This window comes from Gasterosteus aculeatus, chromosome 2, assembly GCF_964276395.1.
Source record: "Gasterosteus aculeatus chromosome 2, fGasAcu3.hap1.1, whole genome shotgun sequence".
NCBI lineage: Eukaryota > Metazoa > Chordata > Actinopteri > Perciformes > Gasterosteidae > Gasterosteus > Gasterosteus aculeatus.
The window spans coordinates 24,441,328-24,466,727 of record NC_135689.1 but is presented as its reverse complement, the minus strand read 5'-3'; the positions used below and the strand labels follow the sequence as shown (position 1 = coordinate 24,466,727).

Sequence of the window (25,400 nt, the reverse complement as noted above, 5' to 3'; positions counted from 1 at the left end):
ATAGATTATTTTGTGAATATGTTTTTGCAATAGAAAAGGGAGGTTCCCTAATTGAATTAAAATGAATTATGAGTATTATAATAATTATTTTTGTAATTATATATATGTGTGTTTTGTGTGTTAATCAGTAGGTGGCGGTAATGCGCCCAAACGCTGTTTGACAACTCTGAATAACAAACAGACGAAGAAGAACACGCTTAAACTCCACAGAAGAAGAAGAAGAAGAAGACGACGCTTCACAAATGGCGGGTACTTCCAAAGAAGAGCAGCTCGTCCGGCGCGTTTATTCTGCATTACAGGTAGAAGAAGCTTTAGCAATGAGTCGTTTGGTAATTTTGTTTATTGTCACACATTTTGGGTTCGTAGCCTCCGCGGTGCGCCGCCGTGACGCGTTCACGTTTCCTACAAAAGCCGGAAAACCGAGATCTCCTAAAGCTGTTCTCAGGCAGCGGGGCTGTTTACCGGAAGCTGTTTAAACATCGTGACTTAGATAACGATGCTTATTGGTCACGTTCATCACGTGCTGGATAATATCCCGCAATAATGATATACAGCTAACGTCCTAATATAGAGACGCTGTTTGGCGTTCATGCCGTCTGTAATTAATGCATCATATAATGAGTAATACATATAATAATATCTGACGCTGAGCAGCCTGCATGGCGCTGGTGGAGCTGGATGAGTGATGTCCTGTTTGTTCTGGGTTCAGGCGGCGTCTTGTCCCCTGGTGGACGGTCTGTACCTGCAGGAGGCCGGCAGCATGCTGCAGCTGCTCTGCGCTCCCTCTCAGCACCGCACCGACATCCTGAAGTGGATCTGCAGCAGGTAGGAGAACGTCCACCCTGTTTCCACCTAACCAAAGGGGCCCGAGCCAATCGCTGCCTCCGCCTGTCACCTTACAGTATCAACCCAAGCTTTGCCCACTCCAAGGCGCTGGTGCTGAGATCCAGCAGCCCAGATGTTCTGACCAAAGGTAACGTCGTCTTGTTTCAAAGGCCCACCTTTCTGCTCCGTACATGTTGGCCGACTCTCTGGTTCTGGTACAAACAGAAATAGCCGTGCTTGGGCAGGAGCTGATGCTGTGCAGGGCCGACGACCTGGACCTGATCAGGGTGAGAGGACGCAGCCAACTGGTGACTGATTTACACGCATGTGCATGGAAGGAGAAGTTTCACGATGTCCCCAACCGATCAAACCCTTAAATGTGCATGTTGGTGGCTAACCATCTACGCTATAAGCATAAAGGGTTATTCTTCTTATGCAGTGGTTAATGTGTTGTAGCTCACATTTTGTTTACCGTCACATCATTTATTCATCTCCTCTGTGCAGCTTCTCTTATTCGTTGTTATTCAGACAAATTCTGACCCAAACGTGTAACTGGTACCATCAACATAAGCTCAAGTGCCTCATCGTTTCTAATGGAGGGAAATGTTTCTAGATATTTGTTACAGTAAGGGGCCGTTTCATCTGTTTGATTAATCAAACCCTTCATCCAGGGTGAAGCGAGTTCCCACAGGCAGCTTCGGTTCCTGGAGCAGCTTTTAACTTTAGTACCCGGCTGTGAGAAGTCAGCTGGAGGCCGAGTGGATCCCGAGGTGCTGCTGAGCGAGCTCTACGCGGCGGAGAATCTGCTTCACCTCTCACAGATGCTCCGACCCGCCCTGGACCCCTGGCCTGCACACATCAAGTGCGTAAAGTGTCTTTCTGCAGCTCGTCCTTCCGCCTCTTTAAAGTCCCATCGTGCTCTATTTAACAATAACAGTATCTCAAACTCCAATCGTGTTTTCCGTCCATAAGTATACGAGGCAACCAGTCCGCCTGCATTCCTTAGTGACCCACACTTTGTGGGTGTCTGGTACTTTGAGACGGGTTTCTACTGTTCCTGCAGCATCAGTGCCGATTTTAAATCCTTCTGTAATTCTAACCCTCAAAGGGCTTTACGCAACGGCGCCACGTCCTCCCTGAAGCCAAACAGGAAGGAGGCCGGCGACGTGGCCACCCTGCTCCAGCTGACCCGGTCGGCCCTGGAGCAGCTGCAGTCTCAGGTACGAGGCCTCCTCCCTCCTGCAGGTTGTGACCCGCAACTGGACCCCAGCGCTGCCTCAGGAATAAGCTCTGTGAGCATGAATCAGGCTGCCTGGCTACAGTCCCCACCCCGGGAATGTGAATCTTTGCCGCCGGCCGAGCGGATTCAGTAGATGCTGTGACGTGTCCCCTCAGTGCGAGTTCCTGGGTGGCGAGGCTCAGAGCCCCGGCGCCTTCTCTCCCGGCTCGCTGCGCGTGGCGGCCTGCGACCTGCAGCTGCTCATGGCCACGTTCAGTCACGTCTTTGACACCGACCTGAGGGCGTATTGCAGCAGAGACCCGCCCTGCTTCAGCGCCGAGGCCGACGTCTTCCAGAGGACACACCAGCTGCTGCTGGCCTTCATCATGGTACTCCTACATACTCTCAACACACCTCCCACGCCCACTCAGTAGCAGATTAAAACACATGCTGCACTTATTTTTGTAATGATTTGTATTAAAAAAATCCAAACGACAGCCGAGGATGGAAGAAGCTGTAGAGGACTCAGAAATAATGAAACGTGCAGGTCAGACATGTGGTTTTCTCCCTTGTTCTAGTTAGAAGCCAGCTGATGACATCATTACTGTAGTGTAGGCGCAACAGGTGTTAAGCATCTTGTTCATGCAGCATCCGAACTGAAGTGTGGATCCACTGGTTTGTCACAGCCGTCAGGTGAACGATGCTTTGTTCCAATGTAATATTTGTGTAGCAGCAGGAACACATCTGCAGAACTGTTTTCACGCCATCTGTAGGAACGGGAAGCCAAACAAATATTGCTTCCTCTTGTGTTTCTCAGGAGCTGGAAATGCTGAAGGAGGTTTCGGAGGCTTCTGCGTCCATGAGGGAGGAAGTGAACCGGCTCCAAACACAGCCGAGCTACCGGCGCCGAGGGGAGCGGCGCACGCTAAGTGAGACAACGTCCTCTCAGTTCAGAGGCTTTTTATCACTTTGACACCGTTTGTCAACGGTTGCCTCTTTCCACATATCCAGAGGATTTGAACTGAAGCCGCCAGTATTTGACTGACGTGTAGAAGGTTTTAGGTTTTCTTTAATAGATACGAAACTTCTCTTTGGGAATTACAGTTGTCAGAGTCTTGGAGGTGATTGGACAAATTGACATCGTTGTGCCCGTGAGGGTGTCGGGCTCTGTGGTCATGTCTGGTTAATCGCTTGTGAAGCCTTCATGTGTGAACGCGTGTCCCTCGTGTAGTTAAACCTGTCTGTGTGGAGGCACCGGTGTATCGATCTGAGACACCACAGCTGGAACAGTGGTTCATAATCTCTTCTGTCACGTTGTAAGAAGCAACCGTCCTCTCCTGTCTGTCTCCGTCCCCCTCTGCCTCTTGGCTTGTCCACTTGAACCCTGAGCCGCTCTGCAGGGAGCGATTTCGTCTGTTTTGTTTTCTTTGTTTTTCTGCCGTTGTCTGTTCGCCTTGGAGATGCTCACCGCCCCGCCCCAGGGGCCGCGACCCCCAGTTTGGGAACCACTGGCTATAAACATCATCACGCAACTCGGAAACTGAATTCTGCTCTTTGAATAGATACAAGTTACAAATACTGGGACCAAAATAAGTTGGATTTTGCTCGACCGTCATTTCCGTTTTTAGCTCTGTGACGATCGCCGATAAAAGACCTGAAACACCACAAATGAGCAGTTTAGGGCAACGCGATTGGCAGTCGTAGCGCTGCCTTCACCATGATTGACAGACGAGGTGGTCTGTTTGGGCTCATGAGCTGCTCACTCTTCATTCTGGTGTCCAGGGCTGTAGTGGAGGGTAAACGCCGTTTATGCACCTCTTGAATTTTGGAAATAGCGTTTACGCACCTATCAGTGGCGTTTACGCACCTCTAAGTTCCCTGCGCCTTGTATTCTTCCGTTGGAATAATCCGTATTAAACTTGGTGTAATTTTAAAACAGCTAAGACTACGTTTCCTATTGTTGAACATATAAACGCCGTAGTCTGAATCATGTTCATCTGCGCTGTATTACGGTCTGTGAGCATCCAATCAGTGCCTTGCGGCTGCAGCAGCGACCAATCAGGATCCAGGAGGTCCACGCTGTGGATCAGCCCAGTGGTCCCCAACCTTTTTACCTCACGGACCGGTTTCATGTCAGACAATATTTCGCGGACCGGTCTAGAAGGACCGACGGGGGGGGGGGGGGTAGTAGTCGTTGCGGGCGGAACCACCGACGGGGGGGGGGTGTAGTAGTCGCGCGCTCTGTGTTCGCTGGTCGTGCACGGTAAAAGAAAAACGCCTGGTGACGCGTAGATTAGAAAACAAGTCAGTTCTCAATGTGAAAACAAAACATGCTGTATAGGCTATTTATGATGACATAGGTAGTACATGAGTGTTCCTTTAACTTATGTTGTCAGTGTAATTGACAGGCTGCTTAACTGGTTAACTCTTAAATTCAACATATTTGTTCAGGCAGTGAGAGGACAGGCAATGATGCAGAGAGCACAGGGGGAGAAACACCAGGTCCAATAGAGAGAGGAGAAGCACAGAGGAGCCATGAAGCCCAGAACAGGTTGTGTGGCTGGGGGTTCATGGCTTCATGGCTCCTCTGTGCAAGGCAGGACCTGACGTGGAGGACAAGGAGGCCCTCTGGGCACTACTGTGAAAAGGAGACTCCGTATGCAGATAGTTCTTAATCTGCAATTGTGTTGTTGTGTTGTGTTGACATACTTTTCTTTACTGTTTTCTTAAATTTAATGAACTACAAACTACTAACACATGTATTCATTGTCATTGATTGTATATGACTTTTACTGATAACATGATGCAATATAGCCAGGACAGCCTTACAGAGTCGCGACGCTTTGCGTTGCGTTGCTTCGCATCGCGTCGAGGTCTGTATGATCACAAAACTCAGAGTTTACCCACCTCTAATTTTACCACTACAGCACTGGTGGTGTCCATCTAGGTTTCATATGTCCAAAGGATCTTGTTCCTCCAGTGATCCGGTGTTTTCTGTGTACTGTGGCCTTCCTGTTCTCCGTGGCGTTCACCTCGTGAACCCTCTGTATTTACGTCCACGAAGGCCTCTTTGGATTGGAGGATTTGACATTGACACGCCTCCCTCCTTCAGTAGATGTTGTGTCTTTCTTTACCATGGAAACGGTTCGAAGCTTTAGCTTAGTTCTGTGGTCTTGGGGGCCTTTTGGTGTTGTAAATTCCGTCTGTTGAAGTTTCCCCCCTAATGATGGCTTCCTTGACTTGACGCCTCTAGTGCGCATGCTGAGTGTTCCTCTGATCAGCTACCATGTGCGTACTCAACAGGTTAAATCCGCTGCAGACGCTTTGTCTCCATTTGTCATCGAGTACAGAGGCAACAGTCCACTGACCAGAAACGAGGAGAAGACTGTAATTAGCATACGGTCAATGTGTTGGTTTTGTTTAGATCCATTGAATTAAAGATGAACATCTACTCTCAAATATTGACTGCTTCATTTGAGATTCTGCAGGACGGCCCACTGTGTATTAGCTTAACGGTACACCGGATGTCATTAAATCTGTTTCCTGCTTCTTCCTTTTATTCAGCGGAACAGTTGGAAGAACTCAGAAGGCGGATTGGAGACGTACTTCCCCTGATTCCTTCCTGATGGATCACGAGACCTTGGACCAATCAATCCGGGTGTGTCTGCTGAATCGAGCAAAGCGTCCAACCCAGGATGGTCACAGAGAGACTCATGAGACCATTTCACTGACGGACATTCTGACCGCTCGCTTCCTTTGTGAACATGAATCTCAGTGCAGAGGTTTCTGGGTCTGTTCCATAATTTAACATTCCTACTAAACCGAATTGTCCTTTTGCAGTTCTCAATGTGAATGTACATATTGTTTTACTGAATAAATTGAATATTTCAATCCTCAATTGTAGTTTTAATAGGTTGGATATATGGAAAGTTATTATTTAAATGAGCCATTTCTATTTTTTAATTTCTAAACTACAAACTGTAGATCTCTCATTGAAGAAAGTCTTGAACAAGTAACTGGGCCACATTTCCACAGGTATGCGCGTTTCTCTGTCTGCCTGTCTGCGTGTTGAGTGAAAAGTAGCTCGCCAGCCCCTTGCGTTAGACCCTCCCACTGCACCCAGTCGGACAGACCATCTTTCATCCACCCCCCCCCCCTCATTCTCTTTTTATGCAACAATAAGAACATCAATACAACAAGTCATCGACAACCAGAAATGAAAAGCTTGCTGTCATGTCAATTCTGTGTCAACTGCCATCGAGTCCACTTCCTCCATTTACGGTCCATCTGTGGTCCTGTCGGCCGTAGCCTTTGTGTCAGTGTTTCCATGATGTGTATTTCCCCCACTGTGTCCACCCAATGGGTCCGAGGGGGTAGATCTTCCATCCCCCACGTCCTTGTGATGGCCTTTTTGCCTGCAACCATGAGTATCTTGAATAGATACGTGTCCCCATCACGTACACCAATCTCTGTCATTTTAAACCATAAGGTCAATGTTGTGATTGAATCCATTCCTTCTTAAATGTTTCCCTGTCTCCTATATACTCTGTACCGGACACATTCTAAACGATTTTTCCATTTTGCTTCAAGTTTACACCTACAGTGTCCATGTCTCAGCTGGGCCGTGTGGTCTTTCGAGTTGGGCAGACTCAGGTCCCCCTCTCCCTCTTTAGCTGGAGGGTTCTGAATCTCTCTCTTGCCCCCCATATGAATCTGGATATCATCCTGTCCCATGATACAAATGATGTTTGAGGTATCTTTATTATAATGCTTGGAACATGTATAAAGTCTGGGTGATACATTCGTTCTTATTAATTCAATCCTTGAGCTAAGATCCAATGTTACGGTGGTCTATGTATATCTTTAAATATCTTCAGTTTGCCCTATATAGTCCTGATAAGCTTCCCGTCACTTCTATCCCTAAATAATTCATTTTCTTTAGATTCCAATTTAAATTGTATTTTTCCCAGATCTCCTTTGGTGGTGTATAGTTGATAGTGAGTACTTGGGTTTTAGTAATATCTATCTTGTATCCTGATATCTGTCCATATGCATTCAAGAGATCTAGCAATTCAGGCAACGATTCACAAGGCCAATCAAGGAATGCAACGACGTCATCTGTCCGACCGTATGTTCTACTCTGTTCTACTCGGTAGGACTCAACAGCAGGATTCAGTGGATGAAAAAAAGGATTTTATTTCGGCAGAAGTGGGATTTCCATAAGCAGCGCTGAACCCGTGGCCGGGGGAACGCTGGAGAAAACCGGTAAGCACAAGGGTCCGGGCGGCAGGAGCCACGTGATCGGCGACTTGACTGGCTGGAGGGAGTTTTCCAGAGTTGTGGCGGGCGAGATGAGAAGGGAAGCCAGGGAATCCGTCAGACTCTGCAGGAACAAGGCTCGGACGAGGCAAGTCCACAAAAACTTTCTTTTGTCATGACCTGTGTTTTTGGGCCATTACAAGATTGGAGTTGCACTGTTTAAAGAGGTTTAACATATTCTTTATTTAACATAAGACAACGAAAAATCCACAAACATTCCAGATGAGATGTGAACGTCAGTATAATCAGTAGTGTAGGATGTGCATGAGGGTAGAGTGTAAAAGACGGGTGTTGTCAAGGGCATCTAACTAAAAGGAAACAGGATTTAACACGGCCGCTGCCACTGGCTCACCAACAAAATCACCTTTACAAGGCACCCATTTCCACACAAGCAACCCATCCTGGAGAAAATAGCCAAGAGCCACATTTCCAACCTGACTTTCCGGCAAAATACTGGTCAACACACCAGACGGAGACGGATCAACCTGCTGACTTTTAACCCATTCCGGCCGAGGGACGGATGGGGGAAGATCAGGTAAAGGAATCACCACTTTAGTCTCTCTTTGCTCTCCACTAACGTCTGAAACAGTCCTAGCACACTGCGCACGGGTCACGGCGCAGGCTGGAAACACATCTGGATATCTGACCACAGTCATCTGGCCCAGCAATCACCTTTAACTCTGGAGCAACCACAGGAGATGGCGGCACAGAAGGCCAGACTGCCCCACCAGCGAGGTAATTTCCTAGAATCATTTCCACCCCATCAATTGGCAATGCTGGACACACACCCACTGCAACAATGCCTTGCACCAGGTCACAATCAAGCACCATCTTGTGCCGTGGTACAGGTACCAAACCCGTCTCCATACCTCGCATCAAAATAAAATCCCCCGTTTCTGTTGCAGGTGAAAAAGGCAATGCTGATTCCAAAATGAAGGAATGCTTAGCACCTGTGTCTCAAAATCTTTATAGGCACACGCTCCTCACTTCCCACCAGAGAAACTAGAGCATCAGCAACGAACGGCTCAAAATCATCACTCTCTGGACCAACACATTCAAGACTTGGCCCCTGAACACTGGAACAGGCCCGAGCAGGAGCAGATGGATAAGACCTTCGTTTATTCCTAGTTCGTAGTACAGGGCACTGATCTTTCCAGTGGCCCGAGCCCTGACAATAATGACATAAGGCCCTCTGCCACCATCATCTCTCACACGTGTGGCTTTAAATGCATGCGTGGGACGGGCTACTAAGGACTGGACCCCGAAACGAGCGCTCCCAAGGTTGTTACCTTCACGTCTATCACGGGTTGAGCACATCTCATCCAAACCACTTTTGTGCGTCAACACAAAATCATCCGCCAGCTCAGCCGCTCTGAGTGCAGTGGTTGCCTTCTGTTCACTTACATACACTGTAATACTCTGAGGAATCACATTTAAAATTGTTCCAACACTATCAAATCACAAATCGCTGAATATGCTTCCTGGGACCTACCCGTAAGTACACACTGAAGCAGCAAGGTCCTATCAGCATCAGGCAAATTTCTAGCATCTGCAATACGCTCAAACAAAGTGAAAAACGTATCAGGATCCTTCTCACTGAATCTGGGCATTAAACGCAAATTAGCCCCGACATCGAATCCAACCCGTACAGACGCAGAGGAGAAACTTTCCTCTGCTATACTCTGGGAAAGCTTACCGTCACAAATCAAACTCAATTTATACTGCTGCAAGTCTAGTTTCATTTTTTCTGTTTGCTGCCGAACCTTTTCGATTTGAATTTGTCCCTCGGTTTCCACGTTTAACCGGATTCTCTCCTGTTCAAACTGCAACATCAGCAGCTCCTTCTGCTGCTCAAAAGTCAGCCCCGACATGGGTGCAGACAGATGTTGCCACAGCTGCCATATGACCTGGCTCATTGGGCCATGACACGATTGGATTGTTTAAATATTCTTTATTTAACATAAGACAACAAAAAATCCACAAACATTCCAGATGAGATGTGAACATCAGTACTATCAGTAGTGTAGGATGTGCATGAGGGTAGAGTGTAAGAGACGGGTGTTGTCAAGGGCATCTAACTAAAAATCACCATGGTAACAGACTCTGAGTCAATCACCATGGTAACAGACTCTGAGTCAATCACCATGGTAACAGACTGAGTCAATCACCTTGGTAACAGACTCTGAGTCAATCACCATGGTAACAGACTCTGAGTCAATCACCATGGTAACAGACTCTGAGTCAATCACCATGGTAACAGACTCTGAGTCAATCACCATGGTAACTGACTCTGTGAACATGATCTGCTCGCTGGCAGGTTTACTATAAGAAACCTTTCTACCGTCTCCTCCCACATGAAGATGCTGGTAGACACGGATTGTCCGTTCCTACCGAATCCAATTGACATCGAAGCCGTCGTGATTCGAAATGCTTTACGTCGCGAGAGAGTCTTCCGACCCAGATTAGACGTTTTATCATTTCCAGAGGAATTTCTGTTAGAACGCTACAGCTTTTCCTCACAAGGGATCATTTATCTCACTAACATTCTCCGGCCGTATATCACCAAACTCGCACACCGCGGACGTGCACTCACATCGGAGCAAATCTTGTGCATCGCGCCACGTCTTTTTGCAAATGGTGTATACTTGCATCTGATGTAGTCACTTGTGTCCTGGGGGGTGACCGGCTCAGGGATACCTTCAGCCAACCGGCGACCACTGTTTAGGCTGAGGGCCAGCTCCTCAGCCTCTGTCAGAGGTGGTGGAGGAGGCCCTCCACCTGTTTTTTGGGCCTCTGCCTCCTTTCTGTTGGCTGAGCAAAACTCAATGTTTCTTTGTTTTTGAATTAGTATTTTAATGAGTGTTGGTGTAGGCTACAATTCATTTCATTTTATTTTGTATAGCCCAAGATTGCAAATTACAAATTTGCCTCTGAGGGATTTACAGTCTGTACACATAAAACATCCTCTGTCCCGAAACCCACCATCTGTGAGTAGTAAGCCAGGCGCACAGCAGGACCACTGCAGGGGCAACCACCATCAGGTAGAACCACCATCACGTAGAACCACCATCAGGTAGAACCACCATCAGGTAGAACCACCATCACATAGAACCACCATCACATCGAACCACCATCACATAGAACCACCATCAGATAAAACCACCATCCACAGGAGCCTGTGGGGAGGCAGAGCACGGAGACTTTAGGAGAGGGTAATGTTGGTTTACGAGTACAGTAATATGATTAATATCTAAATAATGATGATGATGACGATGATAATGATGATGGCAGCAGCAGGCGTCAGCAGGGCAGCGGTAGGTGTCAGGACCAGGGTCCAGAAGGAACCACGATCTACGGAGACCTGATAGGGGAGAAAGCACAAAAAAAAACTCCCGGAAAGAAGCTGAATTAGTGATGTGCATTAATACAACGTGGATTATGGTAGAACGAGAGCGTGAGAGAGGAGCTCGGTGTGTCCTAAGAAGTCCCCCGCCAGTCTAAGCCTCTAGCAGCTTAACTAAGGGCTGGTCCGTCTAACCTGAGCCAGCCCTAAACTACAGCGTCACATTTTAAATGACTTTGATAGGAGACACTTTACTATTTTACTATTAATTTACTATTTCAAGTAGCCACTGAATTAATATTTACTTTGTTTAATAGTCAACGAAGTCAATTACAAAAAATGAATAAAAATTTAAGTGAGGTGCAATCATAGCAATATATGTCATACCTTTTTAACTATGTTTTTAAATTTCATTTTTAGCTGCTTCCAGGTCCTTTTGTCCCTGTTGGATTGCACCTAAATGAAAAGATTTCATTCCTACTTATATTCATAACTACAGGCTGCGATGATCTTACGGTTAAATGTCATGTCAATGGAACAGTTCATTCAAACTTACGCGTTGACTCGGGCAGCGATTCTTCCCCACGCAGTCTCTCTCTCCTCCGCTGCTGCAGCTGTGAAATACGTGCTCACGCTCACCTGCAGAAGGACCTCCAACTCCATCGCAGGGAAATAGCTTTTATTTACTGTTGTCATGGTGACTCGTGGTGACTCGTGGTATCGGGGCTCCATTGATGATGGCTTTTTATAATCGTCATGCACGCGCTCAACTCAAGGTGAACATACTCAGTCGATTGAACTAACGCAGATCATCCCGTCTCAGAGTGAGTCAACTAGTTCAAGGACAGACTCAGAGCTTGTTAATCCTTTCTGGAATACCCCCCAGTGCTAAAAACACACTTCTAAAACAAACAGTACCTGAAACAATACCTTTTTTACTTTACGGACAATATATGAACTGTTAACAGTTTACAGTATATGTACAGTCTCTAAGAGCCAGAAGTGTTTGTATTACTTCATTGGAATTTGGGAAGTATTAATCATTTAATCTATGGTCATTGGAACTAAAGATATGTGAGATATGGAAACATTCATGTTGGACTGACGCTCCTTGTGTGTCTCCATGTATGACGTCATGATTGCAGCAGGTAACACAGAAGAGCTGCACGAGGCACGAGAGCACATCGTTTATCTGTCACGTTGACGCTGCGTAAAATAAAGACAAAACGGAAAGAATCAAACGATCTCCGGTCATTCGCGTAAGAAAATGCAAGGAAGCCGCTTTACAACTTGGACCCGCCGCCATCAGCAGAGCCGCTAGCCGGAGAGAGACGTGCTGCTCGCCGTGTAGCGTCGCCAGTCGCCCTCTGATGGTTTGTTGTCTTTCAAAATGAAGAAACTCCGGACGGACAGAAGACATCTCGGATCGAAAAGTTAGTCAAAAGAATTTAATAAAAAAAAGTCACCACCTCAGCCGAGGATTCTCAGACCACAGCGAGTCCTTTGACTACGACGTAGTTAACCGTCTACCGGCTCCACCCACGAATCCCCAACAAGGGGACACACGTACATGTAAAGACAATCAAGGTGCACTAACTATGCTGTTGGTCTAACAGAGTTCTGTGGTGATTGGGTTAGAGTCGGTGCGGGCGGCAGCGTCCACGCCTCTGAGCACATGACGTCAGGCGCGTCCAAGGTAGCTGGGTATTTGGAGTGTTCCATAGAGAAAGTGGTGCAATGAGGCTGGTGCACCTCTGCACCAGCCTGTTGAACCACACGCTGTCGCAGGTCCCCCAGGAGCCTACTGACCATGGCCTTCAGGCCAAGGCTCCCACTGGAACCAGCACCAGCGGCAGAAACGTGGCTACTAAGAGGGCAGCGAGGCTCTGGTTCCCGGTTCCCACTCGATCGCACCACCTCTGCAGTCCGTGAGTGGGCTCTACATTGTGAGTAATGGTGGGTTCTTCCAGGGGCATAAGTGTGAGTACGCTGAGCCTGTACTTCCCCTCTGGCTGTCCCTAGTTCTGATGATGAGGCGGCGGTCCTTGTCCCCGCGCTGCTGTAGCTGGCTGGTGGACTGCGTGGTGATGGATTGTAAAGCTCCATGTGATGAATGTCACCACAATTCCAGCATGCGTACAAACTGTGGGTATAGCCGGGGCGTTGTGGGGGAGGTCTGTTGATTCAGCATCCAGTCATCGTCCTGATAACGTCTTGGGCCTCCAGGGCGGCCATATCTGGAGTTCTGTCCGTCCTTCTGTCTACAACTCAAGGGTCCCCGCTCCACCTCAACATGGCGGTCCTTCCCGAATGGGCTACAGCAGACGCGGCAACGGCAACAGCTCTTCCTCAGATGGTACGCTGCTCCCGGGCCCCTGCTGAGATGTCAACACGTTGGACCGTTGTCCCACAGCACTCATTTCAAACCACATGGAAGAACAGCTCGTCCTGCAGCCACTGAACTGAACTCCTCCAGACACCAGAGAGATGCTGAAGTTATGGGATCACGGGTGGTTAAACATACCTATATGTAGTGAATGTGTGTGCTGTTATTACTTGTATTAGTGAGACAGAAGTGGGTCAGATGTCGTGGTGTGCACTCGGGCTGGGCGGCATACGGGTTGAACAGCTGCACACTCCGTCATGCAGCGTGCAGATAGATATCTTGTTCTCTGCTCACCGACGGGGCGCAGCAGTCTGGGCTACTTGCTACTACTTAGTCCGTCTTCACTGACATTTGCATTTAATGAATTAACTTTGAGGCGTCCCAACAACATCCAGCAGGCTTCAACCTCATGAAGCTTGTAAAAGTCGGACTCTGACACTTGAGCAAAGATCTTCTTCCAAAACGGGTTCCTCAGGTTGAGGGTTAACGTACGAGTTCAATTAGCGCACTAATGCAAAATACGGTTCCCTGTTTCCCAGATTACAGGGGGGAGGTTCTCGGTAATGGAGCAGATTTAATGTGGTGCAGCCTATTTGAGACAAACATTTGCATATGGAGCCAACGTACCTGTTGGTTCTTTTGATTTCTCCCTGAAATACAAAAGCAAGAAAGGTATCAGCTTAAACAATAAGGCTGTGAAGGCAATGATGGAACAAAGTCATGTCAGCCAATCAGATGAGGGTTGCAAAGACAAGTACTAACTTTTGATCCAGCGGACAACCAGTGTTCCTATTAGTACCATTACAAGTACATCTACAGCTACAGGTACAGCTATTAACCAGTAACGGCCTCTTGAAGCAGCTTCACAAACAGTGTCTCTGGTCAGGTTTCCTCCTTTGACCTCCACTTGGTTTTCTGAACAACTGTCAAAAAAGAGAAATGAAAAAGAGCTTTAGTGCTTTTGGTGTTAAAAACGGAACATTACCAGGAACGCTTGTAGATGTATTGAAAGTGACCAAATGAAACGGGCCTGGGGGGTTGGTGACGTCTTGGATCTCCCGATGGGGGGTTGGTCCATCTCAGGGGAAACTTGACTACTGGTCAACGTAATAAACGTATAAGCATAGTGGGATCACTATGCTTATACGTTTATTACAACACACTTTTTACAGACATTCTTTAACAAACAAGGTCTTACGTGGTCCAAAGTGAACAATTCACACCCTGCGGTGAAAAACTGCCTGCGGGACAAGGTTCACACGTTGTGTCAGTTCTTCTGGTCCCTTGGAGAAACAGACAAAGCGGAGATGAACGACACAGGAACCCAACGACCAGCATCATGAATCAGATCCATGTGTTCATCAAGGGAGTGCTCATGCACACTCGTACCCGAGACCTGATGACGTTCACGCTAACCGAGAGGCTCAATAAATCCTGCTGTAAGTGACCTGAGGAGGCCAGTTGGAGTATAGAGATCATGTTTACTGCAGCTGTACTTAGAAGAACCGTTGCTTATCCTCGTATACGTCGTGGCGTCTGCATGCTGAATCTAGTGAAAGAGTTCAGGCCTCAGAGACCAGACTGGAGGAGACCTAGAAGGTGTGCTGGACATGGACATGAGGCACAGACGTGCCTGAGCTGTGGCCAAAGAGATCAATAACCAGCTGCACCACCACGAGCCGTGGACGTAGTCACTGTGTGACTGGAGTTTTTCTCACCAGGCTCTTTGACCCTGTGACCAGGTTCACAGTCTGAATGTCTGCGTGTCGAACGGCATTCTTTATCTTCTATCAGGTCCGTGCAGAAGTGACCAGCGATGACGTCACAGACGGTGTCACTTGTTGATGTGCAGTTCTGTTTGGCAAAGAGACCACGGCCTGAAAACCAACACAGACTCATTATTTTATAGTTAAACAAAGATGCTGGACAGCGGATTGCAACAAATGAACTGAATGATATGAGACGGACAGAAGATGACTACGGTCCTCTTTACAGCCAACGTGGCATCAACCTCACAGCACATCATCAGATTCATTGGGAATCAAGTTGCATCCATTACCAGGGTTGCAAATAGTTGCTTTGTGTCTTTTATTTGGTTTAATTTTGTCCAGTATAATGACAGGAGGGTGTCCTGAGAGTGAAAGGTGACTCAGCTGATTATGGACGTACCTTGGTCACAGGAGCTGCAAGTGTAACCTTTTCTCCGCCCAGTCATTCGGTCCATATACGTCCCGTCCACACAGGGGACGCACAGCGTGTCTGACTGAGGGGTGCAGTCTCTTTTAACCACTGAACCTGTTCAAGACAAAAGCACCTTCAGATCATCAAGGATGGGAAACAATCAGAACAGCAGATAAGGTGCCTAACGTAACCCCATTGGATCAGAGCTTCAATAGAATCATTTAACTACACGCTGCTTCAGGCGGACCAGCAGCCGGTCTGATGACCTGTTGTGTCGGCTCGGTGCGTCTCTCGGTCACACACTAACTAACTTGAGCGGCTGTTTAATAACGTGTGTTCAGTGATGACGAGCGGAGCATCTCAACGCTGATTGGCTTTCGTTGGAATATTTCACCTTTGGGCGAAAGAGCGATTTATTCGTGTCGCTCGTTTCGCTTTTTCGCGCCGCGTCTTTTGCGTCATTCGCGCCGCCCGTTTGAAATTCGCCCCATTCGCGACCAGACGCGTCAGTGCATTGACTTTACATGGACTCTGCTCACACAAATAATTCGCTTCGCTTTTGTGACCTTAATCTTAATGTGACCTTAACCTTAATCTTAAAACTCTTTTAAGATTTAAAAGAGAAACAAATAGTTGTCCATATTCTCAATGTAACCCAGGTCCACATAATATATAAATATGTCCGTGTGTTGTTTGCAGCGACACTTGTTGTAAACCGGGGAGACGCTGGTGTGTCCGGTTACCTTCGTGGCACATCGGACAGCACCAGCCGCCCGGTAGTTCGTACTCCTTGGACAGACAACACGTCCCTGGAGTCACGAGGACGGAGACACAGAGGACCGCACCTAAACAACAGCGGCGTTAGTTAAAGTCACGATAACTTCACCTCAGAACCTCTTTGTGCTGCGAGACACTTACAGAAGAGCGACCGACGCATTCTACAAACACCCGTTTCTACTTTTAAGTTCCGCGAACCTGTCGCCATTTTTCCCTCCTTCTTCTCTCCCTCCATAATGGCGGCTGGTTCTTCTGGATTGTTGGAATATTAAAACGCTTGATGTATAAACATTTATTAAAAAGCTCTTCTGCTGTTCGAACAACACGTATCTTTAACCGGAGTGAGGCGGACAAAAAGCTGCGTCTTCATTGTAGAACGACGGGATATCGAAACCAAAATCCCGTGTTTGTCTTTCCTGACTTTCCAACAGGAAACGCTAACCGCTAGCGCCCCTCCCCCCCCGTCAGCCCGGCAGTGAGGGGCCCCTTGAGGGGGGATCCCGATAACGGTGTCATTGCACTTTACTGCATTGACTATCAAAGGGGCGCTCACACAGTCTGTCGTTGCATTTGACTCTTAACCAGTCGTCGTCTTGGGGCCCCTGTCCAGCTCGGGGCCCCAAGTAATTGCTTGGTTTTCCTGTCCTGTCGCGACGGGCCTGTCTGATTGGGTTAGAGTCGGTGCGGTCGGCAGCGTCGATGACGGATTTCGGTTGATTACATTGAATACAATCATAGCTGTACATTGTACATTATATGTATCTTATATTTATATGTTCATGTGCTTCATTTAACAAAATTCCATGACTTTTCCAGGTTTTTCATGACTGTATGAACCCACCTCTCCTCATCTCAGTGAAGAGGAGGGAGAGCGGCCGGCGACTCTAGTGACTTCCAGGTACACTTGGCTGGTCCCGGTCCTGGTCCCCCTCAGAGCCCAGCCTATGGTCAGCATTCAGTCCGCTCCCTGAGCACCTCTGCACCAGCCTGTTGAACCACACGCTGTCGCAGGTCCCCCAGGAGCCTACTGACCATGACCTTCAGGCCAAGGCTCCCACTGGAACCAGCACCAGCGGCAGAAACGTGGCTACTAAGAGGGCAGCGAGGCTCTGGTTTCCGGTTCCCACTCGATCGCACCAGCTCTGCAGTCCGTGAGTGGGCTCTACATTGTGAGTGATGGTGGGTTCTTCCTGAGCACATGACGGATTTCGGTTGATTACATTGAATACAATCATAGCTGTACATTGTACATTATGTGTATCTTATATTTCTATGTTCATGTGGTTCATTTAACAAAATACCATGACTTTTCCAGGTTTTTCATGACTGTATGAACCCTGCCTATAAATGAAGCAGGCGGAATACAAATGTTTCATTCACCCTCTTGATCGCACCAGCTCTGCAGTCCGTGAGTGGGCTCTACATTGTGAGTGATGGTGGGTTCTTCCAGGGGCATAAGTGTGAGTACGCTGAGCCTGTACTTCCCCTCTGGCTATCCCTAGTTGTGATGATGAGGCGGCGGTCCTTGTCCCCGCGCTGCTGTAGCTGGCTGGTGGACTGCGTGGTGATGGATTGTAAAGCTCCAGACAGTCACCTCATGTGATGAATGTCACCACAATTCCAGCATGCGTACAAACTGTGGGTATAGCCGGGGGGTTGTGGGGGAGGTCTGTTGATTCAGCATCCAGTCATCGTCCTGATAACGTCTTGGGCCTCCAGGGCGGCCATATCTGGAGTTCTGTCCGCCCTTCTGTCTACAACTCAAGGGTCCCCGCTCCACCTCAACATTCCTTCAGGTCCTTCCTGACTGGACTCCTCCTGCAGACACACCGACGTCTCTTCCCCAGATAGTACGCTGCTCCTGGGCCCCTGCTGAGATGTCAACACGTTGGACCGTTGTCCCACAGCACTCATTTCAAACCACATGGAAGAACAGCTCGTCCTGCAGCCACTGAACTGAACTCCTCCAGACACCAGAGAGATGCTGAAGTTATGGGATCACGGGTGGTTGAACATACCTGTATGTAGTGAATGTGTGTGCTGTTATTACTTGTATTAGTGAGACAGAAGTGGGTCAGATGTCGTGGTGTGCACTCGGGCTGGGCGGCATACCGGTTGAACAGCAGCTCAGGTTGAGGGTTAACGTACGAGTTCAATTAGCGCACTAATGCAAAATACGGTTCCCTGTTTCCCAGATTACAGGGGGGAGGTTCTCGGTAATGGAGCAGATTTAATGTGGTGCAGCCTATTTGAGACAAACATTTGCATATGGAGCCAACGTACCTGTTGCTTCTTTTGATTTCTCCCTGAATACAAAAGCAAGAAAGGTATCAGCTTAAACAATAAGGCTGTGAAGGCAATGATGGAACAGAGTCATGTCAGCCAATCAGATGAGGGTTGCAAAGACAAGTACTAACTTTTGATCCAGCGGACAACCAGTGTTCCTATTAGTACCATTACAAGTACATCTACAGCTACAGGTACAGCTATTAACCAGTAAAGGCCTCCTAAAGCAGCTTCACAAACAGTGTCTCTGGTCAGGTTTCCTCCTTTGACCTCCACTTGGTTTTCTGAGCAACTGTCAAAAAAGAGAAATGAAGAAGAGCTTTAGTGCTTTTGGTGTTAAAAACGGAACATTACCAGGAACGCTTGTAGATGTATTGAAAGTGACCAAATGAAACGGGCCTGGGGGGTTGGTGACGTCTTGAATCTCCCGATGGGGGGTTGGTCCATCTCAGGGGAAACTTGACTACTGGTCAACGTAATAAACGTATAAGCATAGTGGGATCACTATGCTTGTACGTTTATTACAGCACACTTTTTACAGACATTCTTTAACAAACAAGGTCTTACGTGGTCCAAAGTGAACAATTCACACCCTCCGGTGAAAAACTGCCTGCGGGACAAGGTTCACACGTTGTGTCAGTTCTTCTGGTCCCTTGGAGAAACAGACAAAGCTGAGATGAACGACACAGGAACCCAACGACCAGCATCATGAATCAGATCCATGTGTTCATCAAGGGAGTGCTCATGCACACTCGTACCCGAGACCTGATGACGTTCACGCTAACCGAGAGGCTCAATAACTCCTGCTGTAAGTGACCTGAGGAGGCCAGTTGGAGTATAGAGATCATGTTTACTGCAGCTGTACTTAGAAGAACCGTTGCTTATCCTCGTATACGTCGTGGCGTCTGCATGCTGAATCTAGTGAAAGAGTTCAGGCCTCAGAGACCAGACTGGAGGAGACCTAGAAGGTGTGCTGGACATGGACATGAGGCACAGACGTGCCTGAGCTGTGGCCAAAGAGATCAATAACCAGCTACACCACCACGAGCCGTGGACGTAGTCACTGTGTGACTGGAGTTTTTCTCACCAGGCTCTTTGACCCTGTGACCAGGTTCACAGTCTGAATGTTTGTGTGCCAAACGGCATTCTTTATCTTCATCTTCATCTTCATCTTTATCTTCTATCGGGTCCGTGCAGAAGTGACCAGCGATGACGTCACAGACGGTGTCACTTGTTGATGTGCAGTTCTGTTTGGCAAAGAGACCACGGCCTGAAAACCAACACAGACTCATTATATTATAGTTAAACAAAGATGCTGGACAGCGGATTGCAACAAATGAACTGAATGATATGAGACGGACAGAAGAGCAGAGAGGTCGATGGAAAACTACCTTACAGCTTAAAGAGAAAGAGCTGTATTATATGAAGTCTGTCACAAAATAAAAACTGAATGTAGACGCAGGGAATTGACATTGTGAAACGTGACAGACAGGTAAGTAAATGTACTAAGAAAAGATAAAGCAAGTCACTTTGTAATTACATCACTCATTTTTCCACTTAAAGACAACGTTTGTGGACATTGATACATTTACTGTATTGTTAGTTCATAATGTCAATAAGCTGTATCACTGATAATAAACTGTACAGATATACAATGTGCTGCATTCAAGGCTCCATATAAAACACTTACCTGCTACAACACAATGACTACGGTCCTCTTTACAGCCAACGTGGCATCAACCTCACAGCACATCATCAGATTCATTGGGAATCAAGTTGCATCCATTGCCTGGGTTGCAAATAGTTGCTTTGTGTCTTTTATTCGGTTTAATTTTGTCCAGTATAATAACAGGAGGGTGTCCTGAGAGTGAAAGGTGACTCAGCTGATTATGGACGTACCTTGGTCACAGGAGCTGCAGGGGAACCACTTAGTCAGCCCATTGGGTCGGTCCATATACGTCCCGTCCACACAGGGGACGCACAGCATGCCTGACTGAGGAGTGCAGTCTCTTTTAACCACTGAACCTGTTCAAGACAAAAGCACCTTCAGATCATCAACGATGGGAAACAATCAGAACAGCAGATAAAGGGCTGCACCTGACAATGAGTCAGTGTTTTTATAATTATTATATATAATTATATATATTATATATATATATATAATTATTTTCTCTCCACCATGTTTGCAAAGTGGAGGCTGAGCACCGTATTCTGGTTTTGCTAGTTTTTAATCTGCAACTCACGATGCTAAAAACCTCACACACCGTTACTCCATTTAATCTAAGTGAGTGTGCATGTAGTGTACAGATCAGAACATCTGGGAGCTTCATCCAGCTGTGAGTCCATATGACTATAAAGGGCCTTTGGTGTCTCCATCAGAATGAGTCATTGTGAAGACAGAGCAGAATAATGAAACTTTTACACACATCAGTACAATGATGAGTATCTTGAGTTCATTGTATACCAGTGTGTTTCATTGGATGTCCCACACGCTGCTGCTGTAATAAGTGGTCAAATGACACAAAATCCCCCAACAGGAACGTGCCTTTAATGTCAAGTTATTTGATAAAATGTCCAGGAATATTCTATTTTCATAATAATATTTTTGCATGTCCACCTGTCACTGTGGGGTTATTGCCCTTTTAAGAAACATCACGGCCATCAGTGTAGGCTGGAAACAGTAGCTGTTGGCAGAGTTAGTATATAAACTCATATTTTGTAACTTTCATCATATTATGTGTGGAGCTGGATCTTGTCAAGCTTAACATGTTCACCCCCAGTGAGCACATGACGTAATTTCAACGTTGAAATCGGGTTGAAATCGGGTTGAAATGAGGTCTGAACGTCTAAGACCTCATTTCAACGTCTTTTCAACCGGCTAAAAATGGGATGAACCATCAACGTGCCAGAAAACGTCAATTTGTTGATAAATGTGTCATGTTGTAACGTAAGGTTGAAAGATAGACAATATTAACGTTAATATTTTCATAATAATTAATGAACTGGTCGGCGAAATTTACTCTACTGGTTTTTGAACCTACTGGTTTGTCTACTCGTGCGTGTTTGTTTTCCCTACAGCGGCAGATGTTGTCCGCCTCGGTCACCTGATTCGTCACACATTCGCAAACATATTGCTGAAAATGTTCAAAAGTCATCACATGTCCATTGCAGCGATTACGATCGAACACTACGTCACTGCCACGTATGAAGAAATACATTGAAGAAAATATATTTATTAAAAGATCGCCGCAACCTGGATTCGATCCCCCGTCTACAAGACGGACGCGCTACGCCGTCGGCCACTCGGGCTCACTGATGTCGCTGCTGTTTCATGTACTTGTCATCACATTGTACATCGGCAGTGGCTAGAAAACCATTTGGTTCAGAGGGAACCAAGACAACTGGTTTTGGTGGCGTATCGCTGAACACTCCCAAACATGTGTTTGGGGGGGGGGGGGTTCTGTGCACGATGACCGTCCGAACAGAATCGCCCCTTTTGTCCAAATGTGTCGGTGGTGGAAGCTGCAGCCTCGCGAAAAAGTATCGTTACACATGTTTGGGAGTGCTCTCTCTATTGGACCTGGTGTTTCTCTCCCTGTGCTCTCTGCATCACTGCCTGTCCTCTCACTGCCTGAAAAAATATGTTGATTTAAGAGTTAACCAGTTAAGCAGCCTGTCAATCACACTGACAACATAAGTTAACACTCATGTACTACCTACGTCATCATAAATAGCCTATACAGCATGTTTTGTTTTCACATTGAGAACTGACTTGTTTTCTAATCTACGCGTCACCAGGCGTTTTTCTTGTCCTTTTACCGAGGGCGCGACTACTACCCCCCCCCCCCCCGCAACGACTACTACCCCCCCCCTCCCCGTCGGTCGTTCCGCCCGCAACGACTACTACCCCCCGCGCCGGACCTTCTCGACCGGTCCGCGAAATATTGTCTGACATGAAACCGGTCCGTGAGGTAAGAAAGGTTGGGGACCACTGGGCTGATCCGTGTGTTTACACACCTCCTGGATCCTGATTGGTCGCTGCTGCAGCCGCAAGGCACTGATTGGATGCTCACAGACCGTAATACAGCGCAGATGAACATGATTCAGACTACGGCGTTTATATGTTCAACAATAGGAAACGTAGTCTTAGCGGTTTTAAAATTACACCAAGTTTATTTCGGATTATTCCAACGGAATTATACAAGGCGCAGGGAACTTTGAGGTGCGTAAACGCTATTTATAGGTGCGTAAACGCTATTTCCAAAATTCCAGAGGTGCGTAAACGGCGTTTACGTGCGTTTACCTTCCAATACAGCCATGTCCTTTGACACGACAAGGCAGGGCAGGAGAAACGAGACAGCAGGTACGTTGGGTGCATAGTCAATACTCTGGCAGAGAACAAGGGGAAGAGGCAGGCTAGAGATGGAGGGTCTAATTGCAGAAGGTAGGAACAGGTGAGGGGAAGAGAGGACGACGAGATGAGAAGCAGCTGGGAATGAATGAGCAGGTCTAAGTGTCTCTCCCTTTGTCTCTGTCTCTCTCTGCCTCTTTGCTGCGCTTGTACCCTGAGCCGCTCTGCAGGGCGAGACTCGAACACGACGCAAGTCCTCATGTCGCCACCACGCCCCCCCAGGGGTCGCGACCCCCAGTTTGGGACCCACTGGCTATAAACATCATGACAAAGTCACGCAACTTGGAAACTGAATTTTGCTCTTTGAATAGATACAAGATCCAAATACTGGGACCGATCTAGCGAACCAACAGAATATTACAGCAGGTACCGTGATTGTTACGCAGCGTTTATTGTGCTCTGGGGCCTGGTCACATGCCCAATAACATGTTACCCCATTTTACAATACGGGTAGATTAAATCCAGGATTCTGATTGGTCGAGAGTGCGCTCTCATTTTGCCCGACTGTCAATTGTCATTTCAGCTCGGTGACGATCGCCGAAAAAAACACCAGAAACACCGCAAATGAGCAGTTTCGGGCAACGCGACCTTTCAACAGTTCCATTGGCAGTCACCATGATTGACAGATGAGGTGGTGTGTTTGGGCTCATGAGCTGCTCCTTTACTTCGCCACTCTCTTCTCTTCAAATTCATCCATCCAAAGGATCTTGATTATAAAGATTATGCAAAATGGCGCCAGGATGTCCAACTATGTGTTGCCTCAACGGTACACGAGCAGTAGTAGGTGGTACAGGTAGTTAGTGTGTTAGTGGAGGTAGAGTGTGAAGAGGTGTGTCTTTAGTCTGAAGATGTGAAGGCTCTCTGTGGTCCTGATGTCTTCAGAGAGCTCCTTCCACCATTTAGGAGCAGGACAGCAAAGAGTGGAGATCTAGTCGAGTGTTTTGCTCAGTGAGGAGGAACAAGCAGTTTATCACATGCAGAGCGGAGAGTGCGGGTCGGGGTGTCGGGTTGGACCAGGTCCTGGATGTAAGCTGGACCCCATCCATTCACAGCACGGTACGTGAGCACCAGTGTTTAGAACTGGATGAGCCACCGGTACCAGTGAGGAGAGCGGAGGAGTGGAAGAGTGCCCAACTGTGTGTCAACTGCCATCGAGTCCACTTCCTGCATTTAGGGTCCATCTGTGGTCCTGTCAGCCGTAGCCTTTGTGTCAGTGTTTCCATGATATGTATTTCCCCCACTGTGTCCACCCAATGGGTCCGAGGGGGTAGATCTTCCATCCCCCACGTCCTTGTGATGGCCTTTTTGCCTGCAACCATGAGTATCTTGAATAGATATGTGTCCCCATCACGTACATCAATCTCTGTCATTTTAAACCATAATTCCAAGGTAAATGTTGTGATTGAATCCATTTGATTTCTAACCTTCTTAAATGTTTCCCTGTCTCCTATATACTCTGTACCGGACACATTCTAAATGATTTTTCCATTTTGCTTCAAGTTTACACCTACAATGTCCATGTCTCAGCTGGGCCGTGTGGTCTTTCGAGTTGGGCAGACTCAGGTCCCCCTCTCCCTCTTTAGCTGGAGGGTTCTGAATCTCTCTCTTGCCCCCCATATGAATCTGGATATCATCCTGTCCCATGATACAAATGATGTTTGAGGTATCTTTATTATAATGCTTGGAACATGTATAAAGTCTGGGTGATGCATTCGTTCTTATTAATTCAATCCTTGAGCTAAAATCCAATGTTAGGGTGGTCTATGTATATCTTTAAATATCTTCATAGTTTGCCCTATATAGTCCTGATAAGCTTCCCGTCACTTCTACCCCTAAATAATTCATTTTCTCTAGATTCCAATTTAAATTGTATTTTTCCCGGATCTCCTTTGGTGGTGTATAGTTGATAGTGAGTACTTGGGTTTTAGTAATATCTATCTTGTATCCTGATATCTGTCCATATGCATTCAAGAGATCTAGCAATTCAGGCAACAATTCACAAGGCCAATCAAGGAATGCAATGACGTCATCTGTCCGACCGTATGTTCTACTCTGTTCTACTCGGTAGGACTCAACAGCAGGATTCAGTGGATGAAAAAAAGGATTTTATTTCGGCAAGTCCACAAAAACTTTCTTTTGTCATGACCTGTGTCTTTGGGCCATTACAAGATTGGAGTTGCACTGTTTAAAGAGGTTTAACATATTCTTTATTTAACATAAGACAACGAAAAATCCACAAACATTCCAGATGAGATGTGAGTATAATCAGTAGTGTAGGATGTGCATGAGGGTAGAGTGTAAAAGACGGGTGTTGTCAAGGGCATCTAACTAAAAGGAAACAGGATTTAACACGGCGGCTGCCCTACCACACCACAGACGTCTGCTGGGGGAGAGAGAGAGAATGAAAGCTGGGTTTTCTAATCTCAGGGCGCCGGGCCCAGGTGCCTTCAATCACCAAACCCAGCCCACATACTTCAATCCCACTGGAAGGCTGCTACCTCAACAGCAGGGGTCGCCACACCCTCCCCCTTAAGATGATTTCTTTTAGTCTACCACACATCACAGGGTCATCAGGTGCTCGAACATCCACCTCCTCCCTGTCCACCATACCCGGAGGACATAGAGCCAATAGTAAGTACCGGACTGACACCCA

At 47.1% G+C, this 25,400-nt stretch overlaps 3 protein-coding genes and 2 long non-coding RNA genes across 11 annotated transcripts in view; 1 reads left to right on the top strand and 4 right to left on the bottom strand.

Moving 5' to 3' along the window:
* Positions 1–145: 145 nt before the first annotated feature.
* haus7 (HAUS augmin-like complex, subunit 7) lies at positions 146–5,942 on the top strand. Its single transcript, XM_078087673.1, has 9 exons — positions 146–299; positions 710–825; positions 903–973; positions 1,051–1,112; positions 1,497–1,687; positions 1,934–2,045; positions 2,221–2,433; positions 2,862–2,973; positions 5,609–5,942. Exons 1-9 carry the CDS (start codon positions 243–245, stop codon positions 5,668–5,670), a joined length of 996 nt encoding a protein of 331 aa, XP_077943799.1. The 5' UTR covers positions 146–242; the 3' UTR covers positions 5,671–5,942.
* Positions 5,943–10,623: 4,681 nt separating this feature from the next.
* LOC144387363 (uncharacterized) lies at positions 10,624–11,381 on the bottom strand. Its single transcript, XR_013452464.1, has 3 exons — positions 11,263–11,381; positions 11,094–11,162; positions 10,624–10,724 (listed from the first exon to the last, which is right to left on the bottom strand). It is a non-coding gene; the product is annotated as an uncharacterized LOC144387363 (long non-coding RNA).
* A 758-nt stretch (positions 11,382–12,139) lies between these two features.
* Positions 12,140–17,642, bottom strand: LOC120829234 (tumor necrosis factor receptor superfamily member 5). 7 transcript variants are annotated; one of them, XR_013452457.1, is made up of 9 exons: positions 16,192–16,513; positions 16,017–16,118; positions 15,262–15,387; positions 14,811–14,969; positions 14,291–14,375; positions 13,855–14,015; positions 13,720–13,742; positions 12,624–13,230; positions 12,140–12,458 (listed from the first exon to the last, which is right to left on the bottom strand). XR_013452457.1 is itself a non-coding variant. In XM_078087679.1 (8 exons), exons 1-8 carry the CDS (start codon positions 17,504–17,506, stop codon positions 13,123–13,125), a joined length of 840 nt encoding a protein of 279 aa, XP_077943805.1. In that variant the 5' UTR covers positions 17,507–17,642; the 3' UTR covers positions 12,140–13,122. The 7 variants fall into 7 exon arrangements, 4 of the variants coding, with proteins under 4 accessions (XP_077943805.1, XP_077943804.1, XP_077943807.1 ...); XR_013452458.1 differs by having other exon boundaries at positions 12,624–13,084; XR_013452459.1 differs by having other exon boundaries at positions 12,140–13,084; positions 13,855–14,189.
* A 3-nt stretch (positions 17,643–17,645) lies between these two features.
* Positions 17,646–25,400, bottom strand: part of LOC120829229 (tumor necrosis factor receptor superfamily member 5) — a 40,003-nt gene continuing 32,248 nt past the window's right edge. Inside the window, exon 9 of the mRNA XM_078087675.1 lies at positions 17,646–17,922. Within this exon, the coding sequence (XP_077943801.1) occupies positions 17,812–17,922 (111 nt within the window). The 3' untranslated portion in view covers positions 17,646–17,811. The remainder of the gene's footprint in view (positions 17,923–25,400) is intronic.
* LOC144387330 (uncharacterized) lies at positions 18,474–19,042 on the bottom strand. Its single transcript, XR_013452461.1, has 2 exons — positions 18,904–19,042; positions 18,474–18,628 (listed from the first exon to the last, which is right to left on the bottom strand). It is a non-coding gene; the product is annotated as an uncharacterized LOC144387330 (long non-coding RNA).

Excerpts from the sequence above, each read along its gene's own strand:
- haus7 (XM_078087673.1), top strand. The coding sequence starts at position 243 with ATGGCGGGTACTTCCAAAGAAGAGCAGCTCGTCCGGCGCGTTTATTCT. Across the intron at positions 1,113-1,496 it reads ACGACCTGGACCTGATCAGG|GGTGAAGCGAGTTCCCACAG; the intron begins GTGAGAGGACGC and ends CCCTTCATCCAG. Across the intron at positions 2,974-5,608 it reads AGGGGAGCGGCGCACGCTAA|CGGAACAGTTGGAAGAACTC; the intron begins GTGAGACAACGT and ends CCTTTTATTCAG.
- LOC120829234 (XM_078087678.1), bottom strand. The coding sequence starts at position 16,285 with ATGGAGGGAGAGAAGAAGGAGGGAAAAATGGCGACAGGTTCGCGGAAC. Across the intron at positions 16,119-16,191 it reads AATGCGTCGGTCGCTCTTCT|GTGCGGTCCTCTGTGTCTCC; the intron begins GTAAGTGTCTCG and ends GCTGTTGTTTAG. Across the intron at positions 14,376-14,810 it reads TCACAGGGTCAAAGAGCCTG|GGACCAGAAGAACTGACACA; the intron begins GTGAGAAAAACT and ends TGTTTCTCCAAG.